Here is a 25,064-nt window from a genome sequence, read left to right on the forward strand (position 1 = left end):
CCCAGCACCTACAAATGTGACCTAATTTGGAAATGAGATAGATGAATGATGAGAACATTAAGATAAACCCCAATCCTCTCTGCCTGTCCTCAAACAAAGGGGAATTTGGACACAGAGAGAGATACACAGAGAAAGAGGATGCTATAAAGAGATATAGGAGATGACCAACTGCAAGTCAAAGACTCTTGATATCCCCAGAAGCTGGGAGAGAGCTTGGAACAGGTAGACCATTGTCTCTCTCCATCAGAGAGATCATAGCTGTGCTGGCAGACTGGGTTCACACTTTTAGCCTCAGGAGACAACAAATTTCTATTATTCAAGCCACTCAAGACGTGACACTTTCTTAGGGTAGCTCCAGAAAAAATAATATGGTGAATAACACCAGGGTTCAGGCAGAAGGCAGTCCCTCCAGGCATGACTTTAGCCATGGGGTCAAGATTCAACAAAGGTCATCATTGGTCCAGTGTAGTCTCCTGTGGCTGTAGAAACTGTGAGATGAGGCAAAAAGTGGTGTAGGGAAGGGCTTAGGCCTGCAAAGCTGTGAAGGTCCACACTGGAAGAAGGTGGAAGACACAAAAGGAACTAACGGCCATAGGAGTCGGCAGGCTTGAAGCCTTTGAAGAGAGCACTAAGAAGGCATGATACTAACACCATAGGAAACCTTTACAAAATAGAAGGGACAGGGTCTGAAGACAAGGATTGGGGTTAGGAAAAACAGGTTTGGAGCCAATGGGCACTCGCAACTGACTATAACTCCAGTTCCAGGAGACCTGACCCCCTCTTCTGATTTCCATAGGCACTAGACATCCATGTGATTCACAGACATTTGGTAAAAACATCCATATATGTTAATTAGAAAAAACTACAAATGTGTTAATAGTCATTCCATTAGTGGGTATAATTTCTATGTTATGTATAGAAAGAAACGAATAGAATGTTGGAGGCCATTGAAGGATTTCCAACTCAAGCCAGAGAGGGATACAGGGATACCATGTTTCTATATATTGTATACACAAATGTAAACACACAAATGTTTAATTGACCCCTTTAGGCAACATTACTAAATGTTTTCTAGTTCTTCTGAATAAATACCAAACCATAAATCCCATGCTTGATGAGAACTACCCAGGCAGTTGCTGGCTGAGAAGGAATAGTCAGATGGTCTAAGAGTGAATACATTGAGTCTTATGTTACATTTGTGGAACAAGAAATGAGTTCAGCCCACAAGTGAAATGGAAATAGGTTTCGGCACAGAAATAGAATAATGCAGGGGCTCTGTGCACCCCATCACATCTGAGGAGAAGCAGAGGCGCTGGGCATCATTTCTGCTTGTCATTCTTGACTTACCATGCATAAATGAACTGGCTAACTGAGGTATAATCACAGAGTCCCAAGTGGGTTCATTTTCCTAGACAGCTTTAAATCACCTCATAACCACATTCAGTTTAAATGTTCTTTGCCCATAACCCATGAAAGGGCTGTCACATTCCTTTGTCACACAGAATGTGAATGTTACCCAGGCCTCTGCATGCTCAAGACTGCCCAGATGTTTAACATTCTGAATCCTTCAAGTTGAGAAAACATGTACTGCTTTTGTCTTTTAGAGAAAATTGACTCTGACTATTAGAAGAAAGGATCATAAATACACCACATGCTCTAACAACAACATCTATAAAATCATTGGCAATGCAGATAATGACTAGAAACGCTATTTTTCAGCATTGCTTTCCACAGAAGTAGAGATTACCTGATGTGCATGCAACATTTATCTTCTGTTCTGCGGTAAATATGAAATACATATTATCACAACATGCGAAGAATCTCTGAGGAGTTTTACCTGGGACTTTTATTATTTCCCAGGGATCTTAAGGAGGAAACCAGAGGTCACTAAGAACCTACCGAGGATGGTAAATGCCTTATGATATTGTTTTGGTAGATAAAAAGTACTTTAAAAATGATGCCATGACTGTGTAGGATCACAGTTGGGAAATGTTTTAATTAGTAATTAGGGTCAGCTAAGGAATCCAATCTGACTTTGGTAAAGAAAATAATAGGGGCTGGAGAGATGGCTCAGAGGTTAAGAACACTGGCTGTTCTTCCAGAGGTCCTGAGTTCAATCCCAGCAACCACATGGTGGCTAACAACCATCTGTAATGAGATCTGGCTCCCTCTTCTGGCCTGCAGGGATACATGCAAACAGAACACTGTATACATAATAAATAAATAAGCCTAAAAAAAAAAAAAAGAAAGAAAGAAAAGAACTATTTTTCCTTTATGGTTCTTAGTTGTTCTTTTGCAGAGCTGCCAGCTTAAGTCATGCTGGAATCAAGAAAAATGGGCCTTGGCAGTTTGTGTTCCTGGAGTTGTGTCCATGCCCTGGATGCCCACATGCTCCAGAAGAGAATTTGACATGGCTGCTGCCATTGTTGCTGTTATAACAGTGGCAACCACTGCTACTACTATTTCTGGGATTGACATTTCATAATTGGTTACTACAGCTAGCACAGTGGAGACCCTGGCAGCAAAAGTAGCTACCACAGTTAATCTTTCATTATATTGGGCAAGACAAATTTAAATCAATAGTTATATACATTTTGATTGGCTTTGAAAGTTATAAATTTACAAACTTGAGTTCCATCTTACAAGGATACCATCTTACAAGGACTCCAATTTGCAGTAAGGCTCATTAAGGAAGGGAATGGCTCAGTTGCCTTTAGCCTACCAGCTATGGGTGGGTTAAGACTTCTGTTGGTCTTTTATGTGTCGAACACACAGATTGCAAGCCCAGCAGCACTTAGAGATCTTTGGCAACAGTTAACTCTGCAGCTCTCACACAATTGAGCCTGTATGATAATGAGTATTCAGAGACGGGTAATTCCTGGGGGGGCACTCACCAACCTAAGACAGAGTGCCTGTGTGGCCTGGACAGGTGTCTCCATGATGGGTAAGGTGACCTGCTGACATCCCATACAACCTAAGTCAGAAGCACATTTTTTAGTAAAAGGGAGGGACCTGTAGGGTCCTGGCTTGCTTGCTGACCTTGACCTTGATATCCTCCCTATGCTAATTCCCTGTGAGATTCTACCCTCCTGAATGCTTAATGGAAGTTCCTTGTCTGTGTATCCTGCATATTGGGCATTAACAGCTTAGATGCAAGATTGTAAAACAGCAGAAGTGAACTTCTGCCCTCTGGGGTTCTCCCATTGTGCTATAAACCTGTATTTAAGACCTCCTCCCTCCTTCAATAAATGGCACTCATCATTCACAATAAATGAATAAATAAATAAATCTTGAAAACAAAAAAAAAAGAGAAAAGAATAGAAATGCTTAATTGAGGTTTTTTTTGTTTTAGTTTTTAGTTTTTGTTTTTTTGGTTTTTTGAGACAGGGTTTCTCTGTAGCTTTGGAGCCTGTCCTGGACTAGCTCTGTAGACCAGGCTGGCCTCGAACTCACAGAGATCCACCTGCCTCTGCCTCCCAAGTGCTGGGATTACAGACTTGCATCACCACTGCCCGGCTACTGAGCATTTTTTAATCTGCTATTGTGAAAAGGATTACACAAGCCACATGCACACGTAACACAACACATGCAGTGACACAATTAGATCAGAACAATTGTGTCTAATAAAGAATACAGGGACATGGTGACAGCTTACAGTGAGATGTAGAGTACAGAACTGGGCATTTAGGTCTATAGTCACCATTCCTTTTTTGGTCCCCAAACTTTGAAGGGCAGATGTTCTCTGTGCTTTACAGTTAAAGGAATGAAGGCTGAGGAAAATGTCCACCAAACTGCTCTCTGTCAGAACTGGGAAGGGTCTGAGGTTTTACCCTAGCACACTGAGAGTAACCACCCATGGCTTCATTCATGCCTGCAGAAGACCCGAGACTGACTCAGATCTGAAGTTACAGCAGACAACATGAAGTTCACACACAAGCCAGCTTCCTAGTTAGGGTGCCCAGCCATCCCAGAGTTCTCAAGACTATTTCAGTAAGCCTGCGCTATTGGCCAAGCATTGGTAATTAATATAACCCTAGAGCAATTAGTCATTTGAGTGCCTGCTGTGAGTCTCACAAAGGGATTAGGGAACAGCTCTAGAGGACAATACACACACAGTAGGCCTGACTCACAGCTTAGATATGGGAGATTAGGAAACTGCAACTTTATAAAGTGCTACAAATAAGCACAACCAGCTTTTGCCCCCAAAAGAGACCTTAAAAAATTATTTATTCATTCATCCAACCATTTGTTGCTGCTGATGGTGGTGGTGATAGTCGTGTGTGTGTGTGTGTGTGTGTGTGTGTGTGTGTGTGTGTGTGTGTGTGCGTGCGCGCCCGCCTGTTTACTTGGATGTCAGAGGACAACTTTTGGAGTTGGTTTTCTCCTTTCAGCTTAAGTTCCAGGAACTGAACTCAAGCCATCAGTCTTGGTGGCAAGCACATTTACCCAGTGAGCCATTTCACATGTATGTGGTGATATTGTGTTCCCCAATATATAGTGCATGCTAATAAACTTATCTAGGGTCAGAGAACAGAACAGCCACTAGATATAGAGGCCAGAAAATGGTGGTACACACACCTTTTATCCTAACATTCCGAAGGCAGAGATCCATCTGGATCTCTGAGTTCAAAGCCACACTGGAAACAGCCAGGCATGGTGACACATACCTTTAATCCCCCTTAAATAATAATAAACATCCATAACCCATTTTTTAGAAATATGGGCATAGTTCTCTAGACTACTTGCTATTAATTAGGGACACTGGTAATCTTTAGGGGACCCTGAGAAAATTCAGGATTATGGTCAAGTCCTGACAGGAATATTCTATGAGGATGGATCATCTCAGCCAGCAGCCTTGAAGCTATTCTGGATGCATAATTCTGAGGAGACTGTAACAGGGGCATATTGAAATGCTGGATCACCTGGGCCATCTGTTTTCCCTTGTGTCTGATCTCCTTGCTCTGAAAATAAACCTTTAAAGGTAACATGCATATCTGCATGAATAAAAGCATAGACTGTGCGTTGTACACAAGTCAACCAGAGATGATTTTTTGTTATGTGTTTGAGCAGGTAAAATATACATCATGTGTCTTGTAGGTTTTTTTTAGGTTTATTTCTTTATGTCTGCAGTCAGGATTTCAGGGAGTCTTCCTCGAGCAAACCTGATTTTCTTTAACTTTGAATGAATCCACAGCCTTTTATTTTCTTTGGAAATAAAAGAAGAATCTCTTTTCCAAAGTAACATATCTTTTGACTTAAGTTTTGAAGTCAAAATATTTTTAAAATGTGTAGGTTGGTTGAATCTAGCAGTTTTCATAATCCAGTGTCTCTTAGCAGCCAAAAAATTCAAAGACAACACAATAACAAACAGAATCCAGACTCTCTGTATCTTCTATCTTTATAAGGCTTATATTTTTTATTACTCTATTCTTTTTTAAGAACTTTGCTTCATTATTTTTAAATTAATTTTTTTATCTATGACTGTCTCTACCCTTTTTGTCTTCTCTCTCAAGTCTATGTATATTTTTAAACACACTGTAACCCATTTAGAGGTGTTTTTTTTTTTATTTGTCTGATTCTGTCTTTACTGCATATCTCTATCTTTTCCTGACCACATGAGCCTTTAAATTGCTAAGCGTCATGGCTAGGACAAAGTGGAAGCTTTGGCAACTGGCTCTGCCCTACTCCTTGGTCTGTGAGAGCTTAGCTTCATGGTGGAAGTATTGGCAGGAACCACATTTACTGCCCCAGCTCTGGGGAGTTTGGGGGTTCACACTGCCACCAAGTAGAGCAAGCACCACCTGCTGCTCATGAACCCCATTTAAATGTTTGGTAGCAAGACCTCCCAAAAGAGCCACACAGTTTTTGCCACTAATGCTGAGTCAGGAAGCCATCTCTTGAAGTAGCCACATCTCTGCTTGCTGCCAGCAAACAGAGTCTACCCAAGAAAAAGTGGCTACCAAGAAGCCGAGTTTGACTCCATTTTTGTGTGTTCAGAATCATTTTTTAAGCTTCTTCAGGCTTTTTGTGGATGTACATGACCCTGAGCATTGGGTACCATTTGTAGATGGAGTTTTCTCACCCCAGGAGCTACTTCCAAATTAATACACTGTGACTTATATTGATTACAAATGATTGGCCAATAGCTCAGGCTTGTTACTAGATAACTCTTATATTTAAATTAACTCATATTTCTTATCTATGCTTTGCCACATGGCTTGGAATCTTTTCTCAGTATGGCATGCCCATCTTGCTTCTCTGCATCTGCTGGTGACTCCTCTGACTCTGCCCTTCTTCATCCCATCATTCTCAGTTTGGCTTTCCTGCCTAACTTTATCCTGTTCAGCTATTGGCCATTCTGCTTGTCTACTAAACCAATCACAGTGACATATATTCACACAGTGTAAAGGAATATTCCACGGCACTCACAGGCCCAGGAGACATTATTTTTAATGTCTTGATTCACAAAACAATCTTCCCACTGCTGTGAAATAAGATGCCTTACCTCCTAAGACTACCTACTATGCAAGCCTACCTGAACAGATGCAAAAACTGCCACAGAAGTACAGAATGGACCTCCATGGAGAGTCTGCTCCCCACACTTATAATAAGTGGTAAAGACAGTGTGTAAATCAAATTCTGCAGCTTTGTAACCACACTTGCTATCCCACTTTTAAATTATGCTCAGGATTTATAACATTAAAGCTGAATAAAGTAGGCTTTGGTTTTTGTTGTTGTTTATTTTTTGAGGAGGGTGCTTTTCTTTTCATTCAAACTTTGAATTAGTTGTATGTTTAATGTATAGTGCTGACCATATCATCTGCACTTATGGAATAAAGGTTTGAAGGTTTGGCAGGATGATACTATAAAATAATAATACATTGAGCTGATTGACTCCTAAACATCCTATCATTCTCCTTTATCCTTATTACCACCTGGGATTTGATTTCTACTTGAGTTGAAGGTGAAGCAAAATGGCAATGTGTGTGTGTGTGCATGCATACACAAAGTGACTTGAAACTGGAGCCCTGTACATGTTAAGCAAGTACTTTAAGCCTGAGCAATATCCCTGGACCTTCTGCCTCATTTTTAAATCCAGGCAAAATTTCAAAAATAAACTTGGTGTATGAATTTTAACATTAGTGTTACTTTAAAACCATGATCCATCATTTTTTAAAAGTAGCTAAGATTATTACATAGAAAACTCATTTTTCACAAAATTTCACTATTTTGCACAGTTGTTGACTACAGCATCAAATGGGCATGATCATTTTAGGCAGATTTTTAGCCTTTATTTTTCCCCCTGTAATAGTCAGATCAAATTTCCTTTTCCTTTTTCTGCTTAACACAAGGTGCCAGTGGGGGTGGATATTACAGCATGTTTTTAAAGAGCTTATTTTCATTTCCTTTTGGGGTGGAGCTAGTTCTTTTATCTGTTGCTCTCTAAAGATCAAAAGGACAATGAACTGAAGAAACAAATAAGCAAACAGAGACAGAAGTGTATATAATGAGTTTCTGTATTGACTGAATGAAAGTTGCCTTTAAGGACATTGTGGCCCAAATGATTATCCAGGAGTCAAAACAAAGTATGGAAACATGACAGACACAGCTGACCCACGGAGAGACTGTTAGTGGTTGAGATGCTCTTTGGATCTGAACACTCCATCAGAAGCCACTCGGAAATGCACTTGTGAACCCCACATCACCATTCTGAAGCGATCAGGCTGTGATATTAGAGGCAGGATCCAGAGGTGTTTTCCATTCATTCAAAAGATTAGTGAAAATACAAACTCTCTTCTCCATTTGGATGCCTTTGGGAGCACTTCATCTCAGTGCATGAAGTAGAAGTAACTCCACAGGGAACGGGGTGGCCTGTGACAAGTGACAGCACGGTCTGTCCCACCTAAACATATTCAAACTCAAACCAGCAAAAGACTGTGACCTGGGGTGGTGGACCCCTGGGTTACCTCAGACTCCAAGCTGTTGGCCAGAATTTTATCAGAAGTCAGGAAACTTCCAAGCAAAGCTTTGCTTTAGATATTTGATTAAGAAAGGCGGACATATGACTTGGTCTCAAGTGCAGTTTGGCTGACAGAATCTTTCAAAATACAGACTCTATGGGATAGCAAACACTGGGAAAAAATGCTTAGTGTGGAGCTGTTTTTCTCTCCAAATGAGTCAGGACCTGGCAAGTGAGGAGAAAAACCAGAACGCATTTGGATCATACAAGAGAATTTAATAAAATCTGATTTTCAGCAGACTATTTTTTTTTTAGAAGAAATATTCTCGGAGACGTGAAGGCTCTGTTTTCTACTGCCTGACACAAAGCATGACCCTTCCTGACTTGAGAACACAGACACACAAGCCCTATTGCCATTTCCAGTTTTAAATCGAATGGGTGCAGGCGTTCAACAGCACAGGAGATGGCTGCCTTTCTGAGGCCTTCCCGCGGGCTCCAAAGCACAGGGTGCTGAATGCTGCCATTTCCAGGGGGCCCACTGGTCTGGGTGGTTTGCCCTTGAAAGCGGCCTGCCTCTCCCTCCTCATCCTGTACCCCTCCAATTTCCACGTTATGTGAAGCATTCTTAGCTGCTGCTGTTCCTCCGACTCCCTGTTCTCCCGCCCGATTTCTGACATTTCCATCTTTAGCTTGCCACCCTGTATCTAACCTTGCCCATAGCTCACAGGCTTAAGGTTCCTTTCCTTGGCATTTCTGTTTTCTTAGACTGCGTTCTGACAGCAAGGAGCCCTTCAAATGACTGTTGTCACAATCGGCTACCACCGCGCCTTTCACTGCCGTCAGGAAGACGTTCAGTGGCCAGCATGGGTCACCCTCCCTTTCTCGAGCAGATTTTAGAAGTGGGCGCAGCTGGCCTTCCTACTGACTGCTACTTCTACCACACATCTAAGATTGAGACGCTTCCCACGGCTGTCTATCCCGGAATTTTCGGCACTGTCAATAACACACATTTATGTTGTGCCAGCCGTATGCCATGTGATCCGAATAACAAACGTCCTACTCTCTTAAGTCCTAATACTGGAAGGTAGAAACGTGTGCAGAAATGGAAATGCTGATGTTGCAGGCTAGCCGGTGCTAAGTCCATTGAGGGGCTGACGGGACAGAGCTAAAATTCTTTTTTTGATTGTTCTACATCTTAAGACCCATGGCTTCTGATTTCTGTCCATGATACCAGGGAAATCAAGGTCCTCTCTTGGGGTTCTTAGTCTCGTTCATAGAAGGTTTTAAGAACAGAATCAAATGGAAACTGGGGGACAATTTTACTAGTTTAAAAGAAAAAGAACCCCAGGTCAGACAAGCTGTGAATCTCAGCAGCTGCCCAGAGGAGGAAGATGAGAAGCCAGCACAGTGGTCAGCCACAGGGTGGGCAAGCAGCCATGGGGAGGGGAGGGGAGCCTTAAGGAAACTGGAAGTACCAGGAAAGGGTACACTGAGGCTCCGGCAGCACCCAGAAGAAAATGACAGACGGGGGTGGAGGGGGGGGGGGGGAGGAAGGGAAGGGGAGGAGGGGGGAGGGAAGGAGAGGGAAGGGAGGGAAATGGGAAGGGAAGGGGAGGAGAAAGGGAAGGGAGGAGGGGAGGGGAGTGGGGGAGAGAAGGGAATATACACCATTGTGAGTCAGGAAGGCAAGCTGACCAACCCAACTTTATGACAACCCTTGGGACCTCGTTAAGAGGCAGGAATTCTGGGAAGAAAATATATAGTATCTCATTAAAGGTATAATTATTTCACCTATGTCTTTAACATGGCTTAGGGAAAGCCTGCCTTCTGAAGCCTGGAAATCGAAGAATCAGCCCAGAGTGTCAGGGAAAACTTAGGCTTCTGCCTGGTATCAGGCAAAAGGAAAAGCAGAAACATGTTTCTTCAAGCTGTGGAATCTGAGTTCAGAGGACACCCAAATCCTGGCTCCTGTGTCTCAGGACAAAAGATTACATCAGGGAAACATGGTTAGAAATAAAGACAGCTTATAAAGAAAGGAAACCACTCCCAAGAATGAGTGGGCAAGGGAGCTAAGGAAGAACCCTGAGGCCCTAGGCTCCCAGAAGCTGGACCTGGTAGGACCTTTATAGAGTGCTCAGCTCTCCCAAGCTTGTACAGCTCTGGCTTTCCAGATGGATGTTGAGTCCATCAGAAGCTCAAGGCTTCCAGTCTTCCTTTGCAAGCTAGCTCGTGCAAGCCGCATCTGTCCTCTGAAGCCCAGACGAGGGAGTTTCCAGTCTTTCTCTGCCACCTGGATTCTTCCATAGATTAACCCTGAGGCAACTCATGTCAAAGCTTGGGGAGTTGAAGGAAAGGACTGTTTTCTCAATCTCTGTCTTCAGTTTATCATCGTAATCAGGCGAGAAAGAAGGCAAGTTTGATCATTATCTATGTTTGAAAGTTATTTTTCTCCCAGACATCAGAGTCCTGGGTGGAATACTTCAGTACCTCAATTAATAATGGGATGTAAAAACTTAAAAGCTGGGAGGCTAGAGAGATGGCCCCATGGTTAAGACCACTCGCTGTTTTTCCAGAGGACCCAGGTTCGATTTCCAGCTGTGCACATGAGAGCACACAGCCATCAATAACTCCAGTTTCCTTTTCTGGCCTCCACAGGCACCAGGCATGTATGTGGTGCATAGACATACATACAAACACACACACACACACACACACACACACACACACACACACACACGTTTACACACTTAATATTAATTAATTAATTAATTAATTAAACTTAAATCTTAGCTGCATAACTAAAATTCTAGCACTCAGGAAGAAGAGCTCAAGTTCCAGGCCAACCACAGATACTTAACATATATAGTAAAACCCTGTTTTTGAAAACAATTTTTTTTTATGTTTTATACCATTGTTTAAAGCTCCTAACCAATGCTATTGATATGCAGCTTAAGAAAGTGGGTATTTTCTTCTAAGTTCTCCACACAGCATCACTGAAATCAGAGCAGTCTGCATCTTTCCATTTTCAGTTATTTTCCAACCAATGAAGAAATATTGGCCATTTGTGTAGCCAGACCCACATGCACCCACAGAAGGACATACAAGAGAGAACAGAGCATGTTGCTTCCTCTCCACGCCCGTCTGCTCCACAGCCCACGAAAAGATCGATCCGCACTTGATAACAAACACTTGCAATTTCTTATATACCCACAGGAAAGGGAGGAAGGCCCAAAGAGGGCCATTTGTGGGAACTTTCATCAATTTATCTTTAGGGATCACCAGGCAGACAGAGGCTGAAATGGGATTGACTAAGGATTGACAGAATTTTGAAAACCATTTACAAGATATAATTATTCAGAGCTGTGCTTCTCCTTTATTTGAAAAATGGGAAATTATCTCTTACCCAAGATGTCGGCTCAGCTACATTCATTTCACTTAAACAGATAAGCAATTGCAGATCCTGTACAATGGTTTAGGGAAAGCAATTTCCCATTGAGAAACCACTTGGCCTACTTGTCTGAGAAGAAATATAGCTGTAAAGTTACATGAAACAAACTTGATTCCCTTTAAGCAAGTGCTTCTGGAAGACGTACGGGTCGATTCAGACCCAAGGCCCATGAGTTCATCAAGCTCTCAAAGCGTCACAGCTGGCCGGAGTGGGCTGCACAGGGCCAACTCACAGATGGATGGATGGCATGTGGGAGTTTGGGACTCGATCACCAGCTAGAGAGGATGGAGGGAAGAGAAAAACAAAGAAACTCAGAGAGCAATAGTCATTAAGAAACTGCAAATCCACAAAGCTCATCATCACCAAGACCACAGCCGAAGCCTCCTACTGGGTGCTTTCCATGCCCTTAAACTCTCACTGACATTTGAAAGGCAACTAGCAGGAACATTTTAAAAAGTGAAACATATGCAAGATGAAATGAACCATTACTTAATCTAAGTGAGAGGAAAAGCAGAGGCAGAGAGAGAAGTGCCTGAAACATATTTTGTCATCATGAGCCGGCAAATTACTCCTCAAGACACCTGACAGCAAAATCCTGAACAGGAAACAGAGATACTCTTCTCTGAGTGTCTTTGTCTTCGGAGTCTTCTACTGTGTTAAATACAAAAGTCTGCTCCTCACGTGGCATATGTTCCCCTCCCAAAGGCAAAGCTATGGGTTTCTCCTTTGACGCTTCATTTTCTACATTGAGACAAGTACCATTTTTTGCATCTAACATCATTCCTTAAAAACAGTATGTTGCTCAATCATATCGCAATGATACATGCTCAACTATGTTCATAGCAGCATTCTTCATAATAGCCAGAACCTGGAAACAACCTAGATGCCCATCAACTAAAGAATGGATTAAGAAAATGTGGTACATTTACACAATGGAGTACTACTACTCAGCAGAGAAAAACAATGACATCATGAAATTTGCAGGCAATTGATGGAACTAGAAAATATCATCCTGAGTGAGGTAACCTAGACTCAGAAAGACAAACATGCTATGTACTCACTCATAAGTGGAATCTAGATATAAAGCAAAGAACAATCAGACTGCAACCCACAGAACCAGGGAGGCTACATAGCAGAGGGGGACCCTAGGATGACTGTGGCTTATAATAAGTTTTGGTTTTACTCAATTACTGAGCAAGCCTCAATGAAACATTTCACTATTAAGACAGGAATTTATACTGTATCAAGCTGATAATAGAAAAAAAATAATTAATTTAAATAAATAAATAAATAAATAAATAAATACAAATAAAAAACAGTATGTAAGCTATGATGACAGTTCAGCCACAACAGCACACAACGACAACCAGACCTATATGCCTCTGGATGTGACTCAACAGGAAGTGTACAAAAACACTGCTGATGTATGCTTGCCAAAAGGAAGGAAGGAAAGGAGGGAGGGAGGGAGGGAGGGAGGGAGGGAGGAAATAGAACAAGAAAACATATTCAAGCAAATGCAACCAACCCATCAAGATCTGAATGTAGCGATTGCTGGACTAAATACCCAGGGCCTTCAATGAGCAACTGCAAAAAAAATAGATAAACAAAAATTGCTGGACTAAATACCCAGGGCCTTCAATGAGCAACTGCAAAAAATAAAATAGATAAACAAAAATTGCTGGACTAAATACCCAGGGCCTTCAATGAGCAACTGCAAAAAAATAGATAAACAAAAATTGCTGGACTAAATACCCAGGGCCTTCAATGAGCAACTGCAAAAAAATAGATAAACAAAAATTGCTGGACTAAATACCCAGGGCCTTCAATGAGCAACTGCAAAAAAATTGATAAACAAAAATTTTTCTTTTCAGAGACAGAGTTTCTTTGTGTAACAGCCTTGGCTGTCCTGGAACTCACAGAGATCCACCTGCCTCTGCCTCCTGAGTGCTGTCATCAAAGGTGTGCAACACTACCGCCCAGTGCAAAAATATTTTTAAAATATTTTTTAGAAAATAAAGTGAAGGACACAAACATATTTCACTGTGATTTAACAGTGACTAAGGTTATTAACTAAGCAAATGTTGCATTTAGGAGCCCCAGAGTTCAATCTGGAGCACCCCAAAACAAGAAAAAAAAAAGCTGGCAGTGGTGTACACCTTTGATCTCAACACTCCAAAGGAAGGATCTCTGAATTCAAGGCCAGCCTGATCTACAGAGCAGATTCCAGGATGACAGCCAGGGCTACACAGAGAAACCCTGTCTCAAAAACAAACAAACAAAACAACAACAAAAGAATAAATGGAGTCATCAAAGAAATGCATTGCATACATCTGCTTGGTTTCTGGTGTTAGTAAACTGCCATCTATAGCCAAAAAGTTATGAAACATTCAGACAAATCTAAATACTGACTGAATATTCAGTGACATTAAATAAGGACTTCCAGGGGATCTGGGGACAGCTCAGTGGTTAAGAGCAAGTTTGGTTCCCAGCACCCAGGTCAGGCATCTCACAGCCCCCTGTGACTCTGGCTCCCTGGGGCTCTGATGCCTTTGGCCTCCATGGTACCTACACTTACCATAGCCACACACACACACCTACATGCAGTTAAAAACAAATTTCAAAAATATTTTTAAGGATGGCTCTTTTTTTTTTTGTTACTAGCTAATACCGTTTATTGAAGGAGGGAGGAAGTCTTAAATACAGGCTTACAGCACAATGGGAGAACCCTGGAGGGCAGAAGTTTGCTTCTGATTTTTTTAATTAAATATGTTTATTTATTAAAATTTTTTCCATTTTTCATACCAACCCCAGTTCCCCCTCTCTCCCCTTCTCCCACCTCCTCACCTCCCTCCCATTCTGCCCCCATCCACTTCTCAGAGTGGGTAAGGCCTCCCATGGTAGTCAACTAAGTCTGGCATACCAAGTTGAAGGAGAGCCTAGCCCCTCTCCATTGTATCAAGGCTGAGCAAGGTATCCCACCACAGGGAATGGGCTCCAAAAAGCCAGTTCATGCACCTGGGATAAGTCCTGGTCCTGCTGCCAGGGACCCCACAAACAGATCAAGCTGCACAACTGTCACCCACATTCAGGGGGCCTAGTTCGGTCCCATGCAGGTTCCTGAGCTGTCAGTCTAGAGTCAGTGAGCTCCAGCTAGCACTGGTCAGCTGTCTCTGTGGGTTTCCCCATCATGTTATTGACCCCCTCTTCTTTTTTTTCTTTTTTTTGAATATCGAATCTCATTTATTGAAGGAGGGAGGAGGTCTTAAATACAGGCTTACAGAAGAATGGGGGAGCCCCAGATGGCAGAAGTTTGCTTCTGATATTTTTGTTTGTTTGTTTGGTTGGTTTTTTTTTGAGCTGAGGATCGAACCTCGGGCCTTGCGCTTGCTAGGCAAATGCTCTACCATTGAGCTAAATCCCTACCCCCACTCCTGATGTTTTACAATCTTGCATCTAAGCTGTTAATGCACAATAGGCTGGATACACAGACAAGGAGCTTCCCTTAAGCATTCAGGAGGGTAGAATCTCACAGGGAACTAGCATATGGAGGATATCAAGGTCAAGGTCAGCAAGCAAGGCAACAGTTACCCAAAACGGGGGCCAGGACCCTACAGGTCCCCCCTTCTACTAAAAAAATGAGCTTCTGACTTAGGTTTCATGGGATGTCAGCAGGTCACCTTACCCATCATGGAGACACCTGTCCAGGCCACACAGGCACCCTGTCTTAGGTTGGTGAGTGCCTCCCAGGTATTACCTATCTCTGAATACTCATTATCATACAGGCTCAATTGTGTGAGAGCTGCAGAGTTAACTGTTGCCAAAGATCTCTAAGTGCTGCTGGGCTTGCAATCTGTGTGTTCGACACAGAAAAGACCAACAGAAGTCTTAACCTACCCATGGCTGGTAGGCTAAAGGCAACTGAGCCAGTCCATTCCTTAATGAGCCTTACTGCAAATTGGAGTCCTTGTAAGATGGTATCCCAAAAGCAAATGGAACTCAAGTTTGTAAATTTATAACTTTCAAAGCCAATTGAAATGTATATAACTATTGATTTAGATTTGTCATGCCCAACAGAATGAAAGATTAATTAACTGTGGTAGCTACTTTTGCTGCCAGGGTCTCCACTGTGCTAGCTGTAGTAACCAATTATGAAATGTCAATCCCAGAAATAGTAGTAGCAGTGGTCGCCACTGTTATAACAGCAACAATGGCAGCAGCCATGTCAAATTCTCTTCTGGAGTGTGTGGGCATCCACTGGCATGGACACAACTCCAGGAACACAAACCGGGATGGCTCATTTTTTTTTTATAAAGATATAGTGACATTTGAAAAATAATGGCAATAATCATTATTGAAAGTATATAAACACCATAGATCTTTGCAACCAAGGACAGAAGAAAATTTTGTGAGAAGTTTGGGAGCCAGGGAAGAAGACAGTTGTAGGTATTAAGATGTTTGGAAAGGGGAAGGGCAAAAAGGAAAAGAAAAAAAAACACTCCTAGCTGAGAAGGTATGGGTAACTAATGTTTGCTGGTGGATAGTCAGCTTGCCTCACTTCTGTGATTCCAGAGAGGCTCCCCATACTGCAATGGGTGTCCTCCTCCCATGTCTACAGACAGGACTAAGTAGACTTGGTGGATTTAAAAGCAAAGCACAGGAAACTGGCAATGGAAAGTGGCAGGCAGATGCAAGAGGGTAGGAGAGGAATTGGAAGGGAGCAGTCGAAGAGTGGGCCTGATCAAAACACATTATAGGGACTGAGCCTGGTCCAGCACAAGCCTTTTCTCCAATGCTCAGGAGGCAAAGGAAGGTGGATTTCTGTGAGTCTGAAGCCAACCTGGTTCCCATAGTGAGTCTCAGGCCAGCTGGAGCTACAAAATCGAAACCTAGCCTAAATAAAACAAATGAACGAAAATCCACATGTGGCAGGTAGACGGGGCGGGGCATGTATGCATGTATGAAACTCTCAATAAGAAAAAGAAAAATTAAAAGATGAAAAAAAAATCACTCCTACCAAGAGAAATTCAAACTAAAAGCAAATTTAATGAAGTGCTTATTTTTCACTTAGCTCTGGTGAGAACAAAGGTTCACATACAGGCAAAGCACTAAGGGAAAAGATACTCAATGGTTTTGGAGCTATAGAGGGCAATTCAGCAATGTTAATGGAACCACATACGTCTTTTGATCCAAAAATCTACTCCAAGAATTTTTCTTGTAGATGGTACGCAATGTCCAATTTGTACGTATAAGGAATTGCTTACTGCAGCAGTTTTTGGAATAGAAAATGCTACAGACAAATCTTCAACAGGAAGACACTGGGAAATTTCAATCCATCCGTGAAACAGGAGGCTGGGGAGTACCCAAGGCAAAGAGAAGCTGTTGTCTGGTAAGAACTGTCTTCAGGATATTCTAAGGCAGAAAGAAGTTAGGCACACAAGGATAAATGTAAAGGGTGCATGGATTTGTCACTATAAACCCCGTTTTATCTCTGAGTTTTAAATTATACAAATGTGTTACCTCTTTGTGGTGTTTGAATGAGAATACCCTCCAAAGGCTCATACATCTGAATGCTGAATTACCAGTTAGTGGAACTGTTTGGGAAGGATTGGGAACTATGGCCTTGTTGGAGGAAGTATAGCCTCATTGGAAGAGGTGTGTCACTGGGGGTGGGCTTTGAGGTTTCAAGGGTCTACCTGCCGCCTCTAGATCAGGATACAAACCTCTCAGTTACTATTCTAGTACCACATCTTCTGCTTCCTGCCATGATAATCATGGACCACCCTCTAGAACTGTAAGCAAACCCCCAATCAAATGCTTTCTTTTATAAGAGTTGCCTTGGATCGTGGTGTCTTGTGACAGCAACAGAACAATAACTAAGACACTGTTCAATAAGTATAAATGTAACAATCCTGGAGATGCTCAATTGGATGACAGGGATTGGCCAATAAAGAGATGTACAGGCATATAGAAAACAGTGAGTGAATGCCCCAGTTGATTCCTTTTCCAACAGGAGAAAGGGGTCCAGTCAGAAGCCAGGGTTCCCAGGCTCAGAAACCCACACTGGACTTTCTGTAACCAAGAAAAACCTCCATAAGGTCCTTAACCAAGGACTAGGAGGTTTACTCTACAAAATTGCTCCCTGCAACCCACCATCCAAAGCATGCATAACAGAGAAACAATAGAGAAAGTCTAAAAACAAAGCCCAAATATCTACCCAGACTTGTCCATTTCCAGCAGGAGATTTTCCTTTAACAGGAGGAGCAGGCTGCTTCCCCAAGGGTTGCAGGGGGAGCCACCAGTGGAGCAGATAACAGGGCCACAAAAGAAAAAAAAGTCAGACACCAGTCTCTAAAAGGCTGGTGTCCTGGAGCCTTTCAAGCTCTCCCTCCCTATCTCCTCCCACCCCTCCATCTCTTTACTCCTCTCCCATCTCTCTCCCCTCATCCCATCTGTGCCATTGGACTCCTGTTCACAGACTTTCTTACTATGGAAGAGCCACACATCCCTCTGTTGTACCAATATTACCATCCACTACTCAGTGTGTTTCACTCCTTGGCTGTCTTGTCTGGGTGCATTATACAGATTTCCCAGTATTACTTCTCAGACTCTTAATGGATGTTCCAAATTCTCACACAAGGATGATGATTGAGCCAATAAAAAATGAATTCCAAGCTTTCAACCATGTCTCTGCCATCTTGCCTTGTTTTTCCTGACTATGAAGTGGGATAAGGACATTTTGTCTTACGGGATGTGGAAAACATAAGGTGACTGCAGAAATTAATGTTTTCATATATTTTCTATGATGATTTGTTGTTGTTGTTGTTGTTGTTTATTTGTTTGTTTTTCAAGACAGGGTTTCTCTGTGTAGCCTTGGCTGTCATGGAGCTTGCTCTGTAGACTAGGCTGGCCTCGAACTCACAGAGATTCACCTGCTTCCCAAGTGCTGGGATTAAAGGCATGTATTACCACCACCCAGCTCTATGAGAAATTAATATTCTTAATTTTAAAATTAAAATAAATAAGGCTGGTCAGTGGTGGCACATGCCTTTAGTCCCAGCACTCAGGAGGCAGAGGCAGGTAGATCTCTATGAGTTTGAGGCCAGCCTGGCCTACAGAGCAAGTTCCAGGACAGGTTCAAATGCTACACAGAGAAACCCTGTCTCAAAAAGCCAAAAATTAGATAGATAGATAGATAGATAGATAGATAGATAGATAGATAGATAGATAAAGTGAAGAGTAACTAAGAAAGACACCATATTTCAATCTCTGGCCTCCACACCTAGCAGGCCACACAAGCACATTCACACATATGCACACATACTCCAGCCACACATACACACCAATTAATAAACAAAAGAATATTAGGAATTAAAAGTCTCAGCCGGGCTGTGGTGGCACACACCTTTAATCCCAGCACTTGGGAGGCAGAGGCAAGCAGATCTCTGTGAGTTCAAGGCCAGCCTGGTCTACAAAGTGAGTTCCAGGAAAGGCGCAAAGCTATACAAAGAAACCCTGTCTCAAAAAACCAAAAAACCAAAACAAAAAACAAAGTCTCTCTGGGAACTGGCAAAGTGGCTTGGTGGGCAAAAGCACTTACCTCCAATCCCTTTTGACAACCTGAGGTCCTTCCCCAGGATTCACATAGGTTGTCCTCTGATCTCCATGCATACACTGTGCATTCATACGCACATATACTACTCCTTGCACAAGCAAAAATAAATAATGACTACAGTCAACTTACATTTTCATTTAATTATTTTTAAAAAAAAAAAAAAAACTATGTCTGGAAGGAAGGGAAATCCCAATGTTTAGGAGGAGAGACATCTAAAAACAGATAGGTGTTGGGAACCCAGGAATTTTCCTGACAGGAGGCTGAATCTGTAGGAGGTTTCCCTCTAAACCACCCCAGCATGTGAGTCACCACCCTCTTGGGAAGAGTATTGCTTGCCTATGATTTCTGACACAGATTATTCACACTTTCAAAACTTGGCATTGGATACACCATGTAACTAACATTAGGGAGGAGGAGAAAGTAAGACTTGAAAATGAGATGCAGGCTGCAAAAAAATAAAATAAAATAAAAATAAAAGTGCATGAGAAATGTAATAACATCACCACATACAAATTAAGAGAAGAAAGTGCTGTCACGAAAGCGAAGCCTGATTAATGTCATTAATGTTATATAGGCCTTTCATTTAAAAGTCCAAGGGCTGTGTGGAAACCTTTGTGTCATGAGAATCCACTTTACTAGGCTTTTAACATTACTAAGCACAATTCCAGACGATCTAGTCCTACCAGGACCACTCCCTCCTCATCCCCCCGCTTCCCGGAGTCACCCACACCAAGGCCTCCTTTAAAAGGAGGTTTATAAGCCCACTCCAGGGGTAATAACATGTTGCTCCTCTTTGGAAAGACTTTCATCCTTACAGAACTTTTAGTAACCTTTTCCAAAGCAAATAATGCTGACTCCCCTTAATTCATGGTCCGCAAGACAGACCTTGTCTTTAGATGACCCACTTTAAGAGCATTGGGAGCTCCCCACCTCTGGGCTAAGAGTGCACCAAGGCAGTCAGAACAGACTCTTGACTCCTGCTGCTGCAGGAGGAGACATGGGCAAGGGTGTGGGAAGAGACCACCGGGAAGGCAATGGACAGTGGCCTCATTCCCCTCCTCTCCTACAGTTAAGCAGGTGGTTTGTGTCTTCACGGGTTATGACACTCTTTTATAGATCACTTTTACAGTCCTGTTATAAACTTGGAGTTTATTTTCTTTTTAAGGGTGAAGAAAAAAAGCAAGTGGTCCTATGATCCATTACAGACTGAACAGCCTTGATCTGAGACGCTCAGAACCGAAGTATCTAGATTGTGCTTTTTCAAATCTTGGAATCCACACATGAAATCTCTTCCAAGATGGGTTCCAAGCCTAAACGTGAAATCCATTGTGTATCACAAATACTTGTAAACAGAGTCAAGTCTACACATGATGTTTCAATAATTTTATGCCAATGAACACACATACACGTGTGTGAGCACCTGCACACACAGTTAATTAAAAAATAAGATTTTTTTTAAAAAATCAAGTGGTAATAGGCCACTTATAAATAACCCTTCAACATTTTATAGTACCCATCCATCAATTTATTTAATAAGCAGAGTTCTTTTGTTTATTGAGATGTTTTTTCACATGCAGTAGTATTCACCACTTTTATAGAAGGTATACATGATCTGTGATTCATGTAATCACCCTAGAACCAAGATACAGCATAGATCCACCCCCCAAAGTCCCTTCCCATTCCCTTGTAGTTTAATCTTGCCTCCCCTACAGTGGTCACTGGTTAGATTACTGCTGCTGTATCTGAAGCCTTCCCTTTCTTCTCCACCATGCTGGGGATTGAAGAGGTCTACCTACACTCTAGGCAAGTGCTCTGACAATGAGCCCTTCTGTTAACATTATTTCTTTTTAATTCAAGTGTGTATGAGAGTGGGCATCCAAAGAGACCAGAAGAGGGTGTGAGACCCCTGGGAGCTAGCGTTACTGGAGGAACATGGTATGAACTCTGGGAAAAGAACTCCAGTCCTCTACAAGGCAGCCTTCTTAACGGCTGAGCCATCTTTCCAGCCCTGATATTTATTTTCAATCTAGCATATTTCATTTAACATAACGTTTTTTGGGGGTCTCTCTTGATATGCTTTTCTGTTACTGAATTGTATTCTGTTATGTGAATGTAGCATAAGCTGTTTGTCCACTCCATAGTTAATGGACTTTGTTTGGGATTGTTTTTAACTTCTGCCAGTTCTGAAAACAACTGTTATAGACATCTATGCACAGGTTTCTATGTACATTCTCTTAGGAAAATGTCCAGCAATTGGATTATTGGTTATACAATATATGCTAAGTATCTTGAACTGACTTCTAACATTCTTACTTTTTGTTTATTTGTTTATTTGTTTGGGTTTTTGTTTTTGTTTTTGTTTTTGTTTTTTCGAGGCAGGGTTTCTCTGTGTAGCTTTGCACCTTTCCTGGATCTCACTCTGTAGACCAGGCTGGCCTCGAACTCACAGAGATCTGCCTGCCTCTGCCTCCCAAGTGCTGGGATTAAAGGCATGTGCTACCACCGCCCGGTCATTCTTACTTTTTGATATTCTTATAACATTGTATAAGAGCTCTTATTGCTCCAACATCTTCACTGATATTTTGTAATTTTTTTTTTTTTTTTTTTGCAATTGTGGCATTTCACACAAGTAGTGATATTTCAGTGGTTTTAGTGAGGCATTCTAGGACATGGGTAGTGATATTTCAGTGGTTTTAGTGAGGCATTCTAGGACATGGGTAGTGATATTTCAGTGGTTTTAGTGAGGCATTCTAAGATATGGGTAGTGATATTTCAGTGGTTTTAATGAGGCATTCTAGCACATGGGTAGTGATATTTCAGCAGACCTCTAATTCACATTTCCCTGACTGATAATGATGTTGACCATCTTCTTAGGCACTTAGGTGTGAACCCTCTACACTGTAGATTTTGTTGTAAAAAAAATATTTCTATATTCTAGATACTGGTACTTCATCCAAATTGTACTCTAGCAGCATTTTCTCCCTTTTCATGGTTTTCCTCATTTTCTTCAGAATGTTTGTTTGTTTGTTTCATTTTTGTTTTTGAGGCACTCTCTCTATATAGCCCTGGCTGTCCTGGAACTCACTATGTAGACCAGGCTGGCCTTGAATTTACAGAGATCCACCTGCCTCTGCCTACCAAGTGCTAGGATTAAAGGCTTGAGCCACCACACCTGGCCAAAGAGCAGTTTTTGATGAAGAACAGTTTGTCTAAGCATTATCTGCTAAATGTTGGCCCTGGAGATACAGCAGTAAGCAAAAATTCTATCCATCGGTTTCATCTACCAGTTTACTGTATCATCACTAATATTTTTTCATCGCTAAATATTACTTGAAACACGATTTGGAATATGCACTACATAGCATTCTCTTGGCCACATCTTTGTTTAGTTAAGCCTCTCTGAGGGATATTTATATTAACTCCCTTCAAAGAAAAACAAAATACGAAAAGAAAAGAAATGCATGATCAATATACTTGCAAAGAAGCCTCTGTCGTCACCTGCGATTATTTTCTTCGTATGAATGGTCACCACTGAGAAGCCCTCCAAAAGGCATAGTGCTCACGTGGAATTGTCTCTTGGAAAGACCACAGATGTCTTGAAGCAAAGACCCTGTCTTGTCGACCGGGTCATGCCAGAATGCGACAAAAAGCCTCACACTTTCTGGAGAGAATTGTTGACGTTGCTGTATCTTCTCCACTTCCTCCTCTGCCCTGTAGACATCTACCTTGCTTCCCCAAATCAAAGAAGAGAAGGCTTGCCAAGAAGATTCAGGTTCCAGAGCAGCTGAGTGACAAGCCTGGTTGTTGCTCAGCAATGCCCTCAAGGGGCCCCGCCCCCTGCAGCTATAAAGCCTTAGTGAGGTGAGGTGAGGCAGCCACCTCTGGCACTCAGCCTCTAGAGCACCAGGAAGGCACTGGCACACAGGCACTATGGCAAATGAAGTGCAAGTCCCGCTGTCCCCGCTGAAAGGGCGGCACCCTCCAGCAGGTAGGTCCCCCAGCCCCCGCACCTGACCTTGCTCCCGCAGCTGCTCCCCCCCCCCACTCCTGACCTGGCTCCTGCAGCTGCTACCTCGCCCCCAGTCCTCCTAGAAGCACCTCAGCAGAGCCAAGGATGTCAGCCCACAAGTGTTGCTTTCACTTCCAGCAGCCTGAGCTCCTCCTCAGCGGCTGCAGGTTAGCTGGGACACACCCTCACCTGAGTGAGTTACCATCTTGGGGAACCCTACCCTGCTTTCCACCTCTCACACTCAGATTCTGCAAGATACCCATGGTTAGCTGACTTCATACTGACGAGAACAGTGCCCATTTCTGCCTCTGGAGTCTTTGGGGTTGGGCAATGCTATCAGCCCACAAGCTGAGGAGCACTCTTTCATAAGTACCCAGCGGCTGGAGGGGCTCTAACATCGAGAGTGTCTCCTGTTTTTAAATTCATGCTTTTCCCATCAACTCTGTGGGATATGGACACCGGTTCTCCCTTAACTAAGCATATGTTTATACAGCTTGGCTAGCACGAACAGGCCTATTTTTAGTCAGTTTTACATTCTTCCAACTGCTGTCCTTTTCTCCTGACATCTCAAAAGCTTGGCTGCTTTGTGCTTGCCTGTCTCCATTTAGAAACCCAGTTATCTGTATAATTCTTTGTTACCGGCCTCTCACCGCAGGCAGGTATGACAGGCCCAGGCTTTGCGAGGATGGGAATCTGATACAGACCCAGTGCATTCTGGAAAGTAGCCCAGTAGCACTAGAGTTTTCTGGCTTGCTCTAGACACCATGTCCAATCTCTTTTGTCAGTCCACTGACATTCTACACTTGTAGTTGAATTTAGCAATTTTTAACATTAAAAATTGAGAGGTATTGATGCAAATGAATGGGGAGCTGTCTATACAGGTGTTAGGAGAGGAACTCGTATATTTCACACATGAAAAGAAATGCACCATTCTCCTGCTGCCTCTACTGCAATCTTTCAGAAAATGCTCCAGCTAAAAAAATCTGATTTGCTACAGAACATTTATGCACAAAGTTAAACTTAGACAAATGATTCCTTTGGCTTAAGTCAATTTGAAAAGTGCAAGTTTGAACAACAGCGTCCGGAACTTCCTGTCCCCATCACTAATGATTGCTAATTACTCTGTGTACATAGCACACCATGACGCCATCAAGCATATCACAATGCCTCTGGCATGACAATGAATTACTATGAACTGTGACACCACAGATAAGAGGTTTGGGATCATTGGAATGGAGATGCAGGAAGACTTGCTTCCCCACTGAGCTCAAGAGAACAAAGAAACTTCACCCTTCAGCTGCTTCCCCATATTTTTTATTTTACAAACCAGTTTGCAATGATGCAAATTTTTAGTTATGGAACGAAACTAATAAAATGCCAAAACTTCTATTAAATTTTCATCTGATATTTAGAAGCAAAATACAGATGTCTGAGAGCAGGAAGCTAATGCCATATGGTGGGAAGGTAAGGCATGGCGGTTAGAACCTAACAGAGTAGGGTTTGGATTTCACTTTCAATCTACATCTCAGAGCCTCGGTTTTCTCACCTGTGAAAAGGGAAAATAAATAGCATCAGTCTGGTAAGGCTACTGTGTGGGTGAGAAGAGACTGTTGATATAAAGGACCTGACACTTGAATGTTGACCCCCTTTAAAATGCAGGCCTTGTAAAACCCACTGTAGTCAGCAGAATGTAGAATGATCCTTCTGGACTCCAGGGACCCCAGATGTGGGAGCCTCACCAGCACCTGCTGCGGTAGTCCGGACAGAGAACAATTGCAGTGGGAAAGGACACTTGCCAGCATAGTTATGAGTGAAACCACTCAGAAATCAGCCAGCCATAACACACCCACCCGCATGTGTGCTGAGCGCTTCCTTTACGTGTATTCATGTACTGTATCACACCACTATTGATTTTACATTTATGCCCTAAAACAAGATAATGTTAACCAGGAAGTAGCCTGGGCTCTGGGAAGCATAACTTTGAATTTCCTGCTGTTTTAATTTGCCTTTCTCTTGGTTTTATACGAACCCCGTT

At 42.4% G+C, this 25,064-nt stretch overlaps 1 protein-coding gene across 1 annotated transcript in view; it reads left to right on the forward strand.

Moving 5' to 3' along the window:
- The first annotated feature begins 22,918 nt into the window (after positions 1-22,918).
- The window catches only part of Dapl1 (death associated protein like 1), a 28,638-nt gene continuing 26,492 nt past the window's right edge, over positions 22,919-25,064 (forward strand). Inside the window, exon 1 of the mRNA XM_036183113.1 lies at positions 22,919-23,008. Coding sequence (XP_036039006.1) covers positions 22,951-23,008 — 58 coding nt within the window. The 5' untranslated portion in view covers positions 22,919-22,950. The remainder of the gene's footprint in view (positions 23,009-25,064) is intronic.

This window comes from Onychomys torridus, chromosome 4 (assembly GCF_903995425.1).
Source record: "Onychomys torridus chromosome 4, mOncTor1.1, whole genome shotgun sequence".
Lineage (NCBI taxonomy): Eukaryota > Metazoa > Chordata > Mammalia > Rodentia > Cricetidae > Onychomys > Onychomys torridus.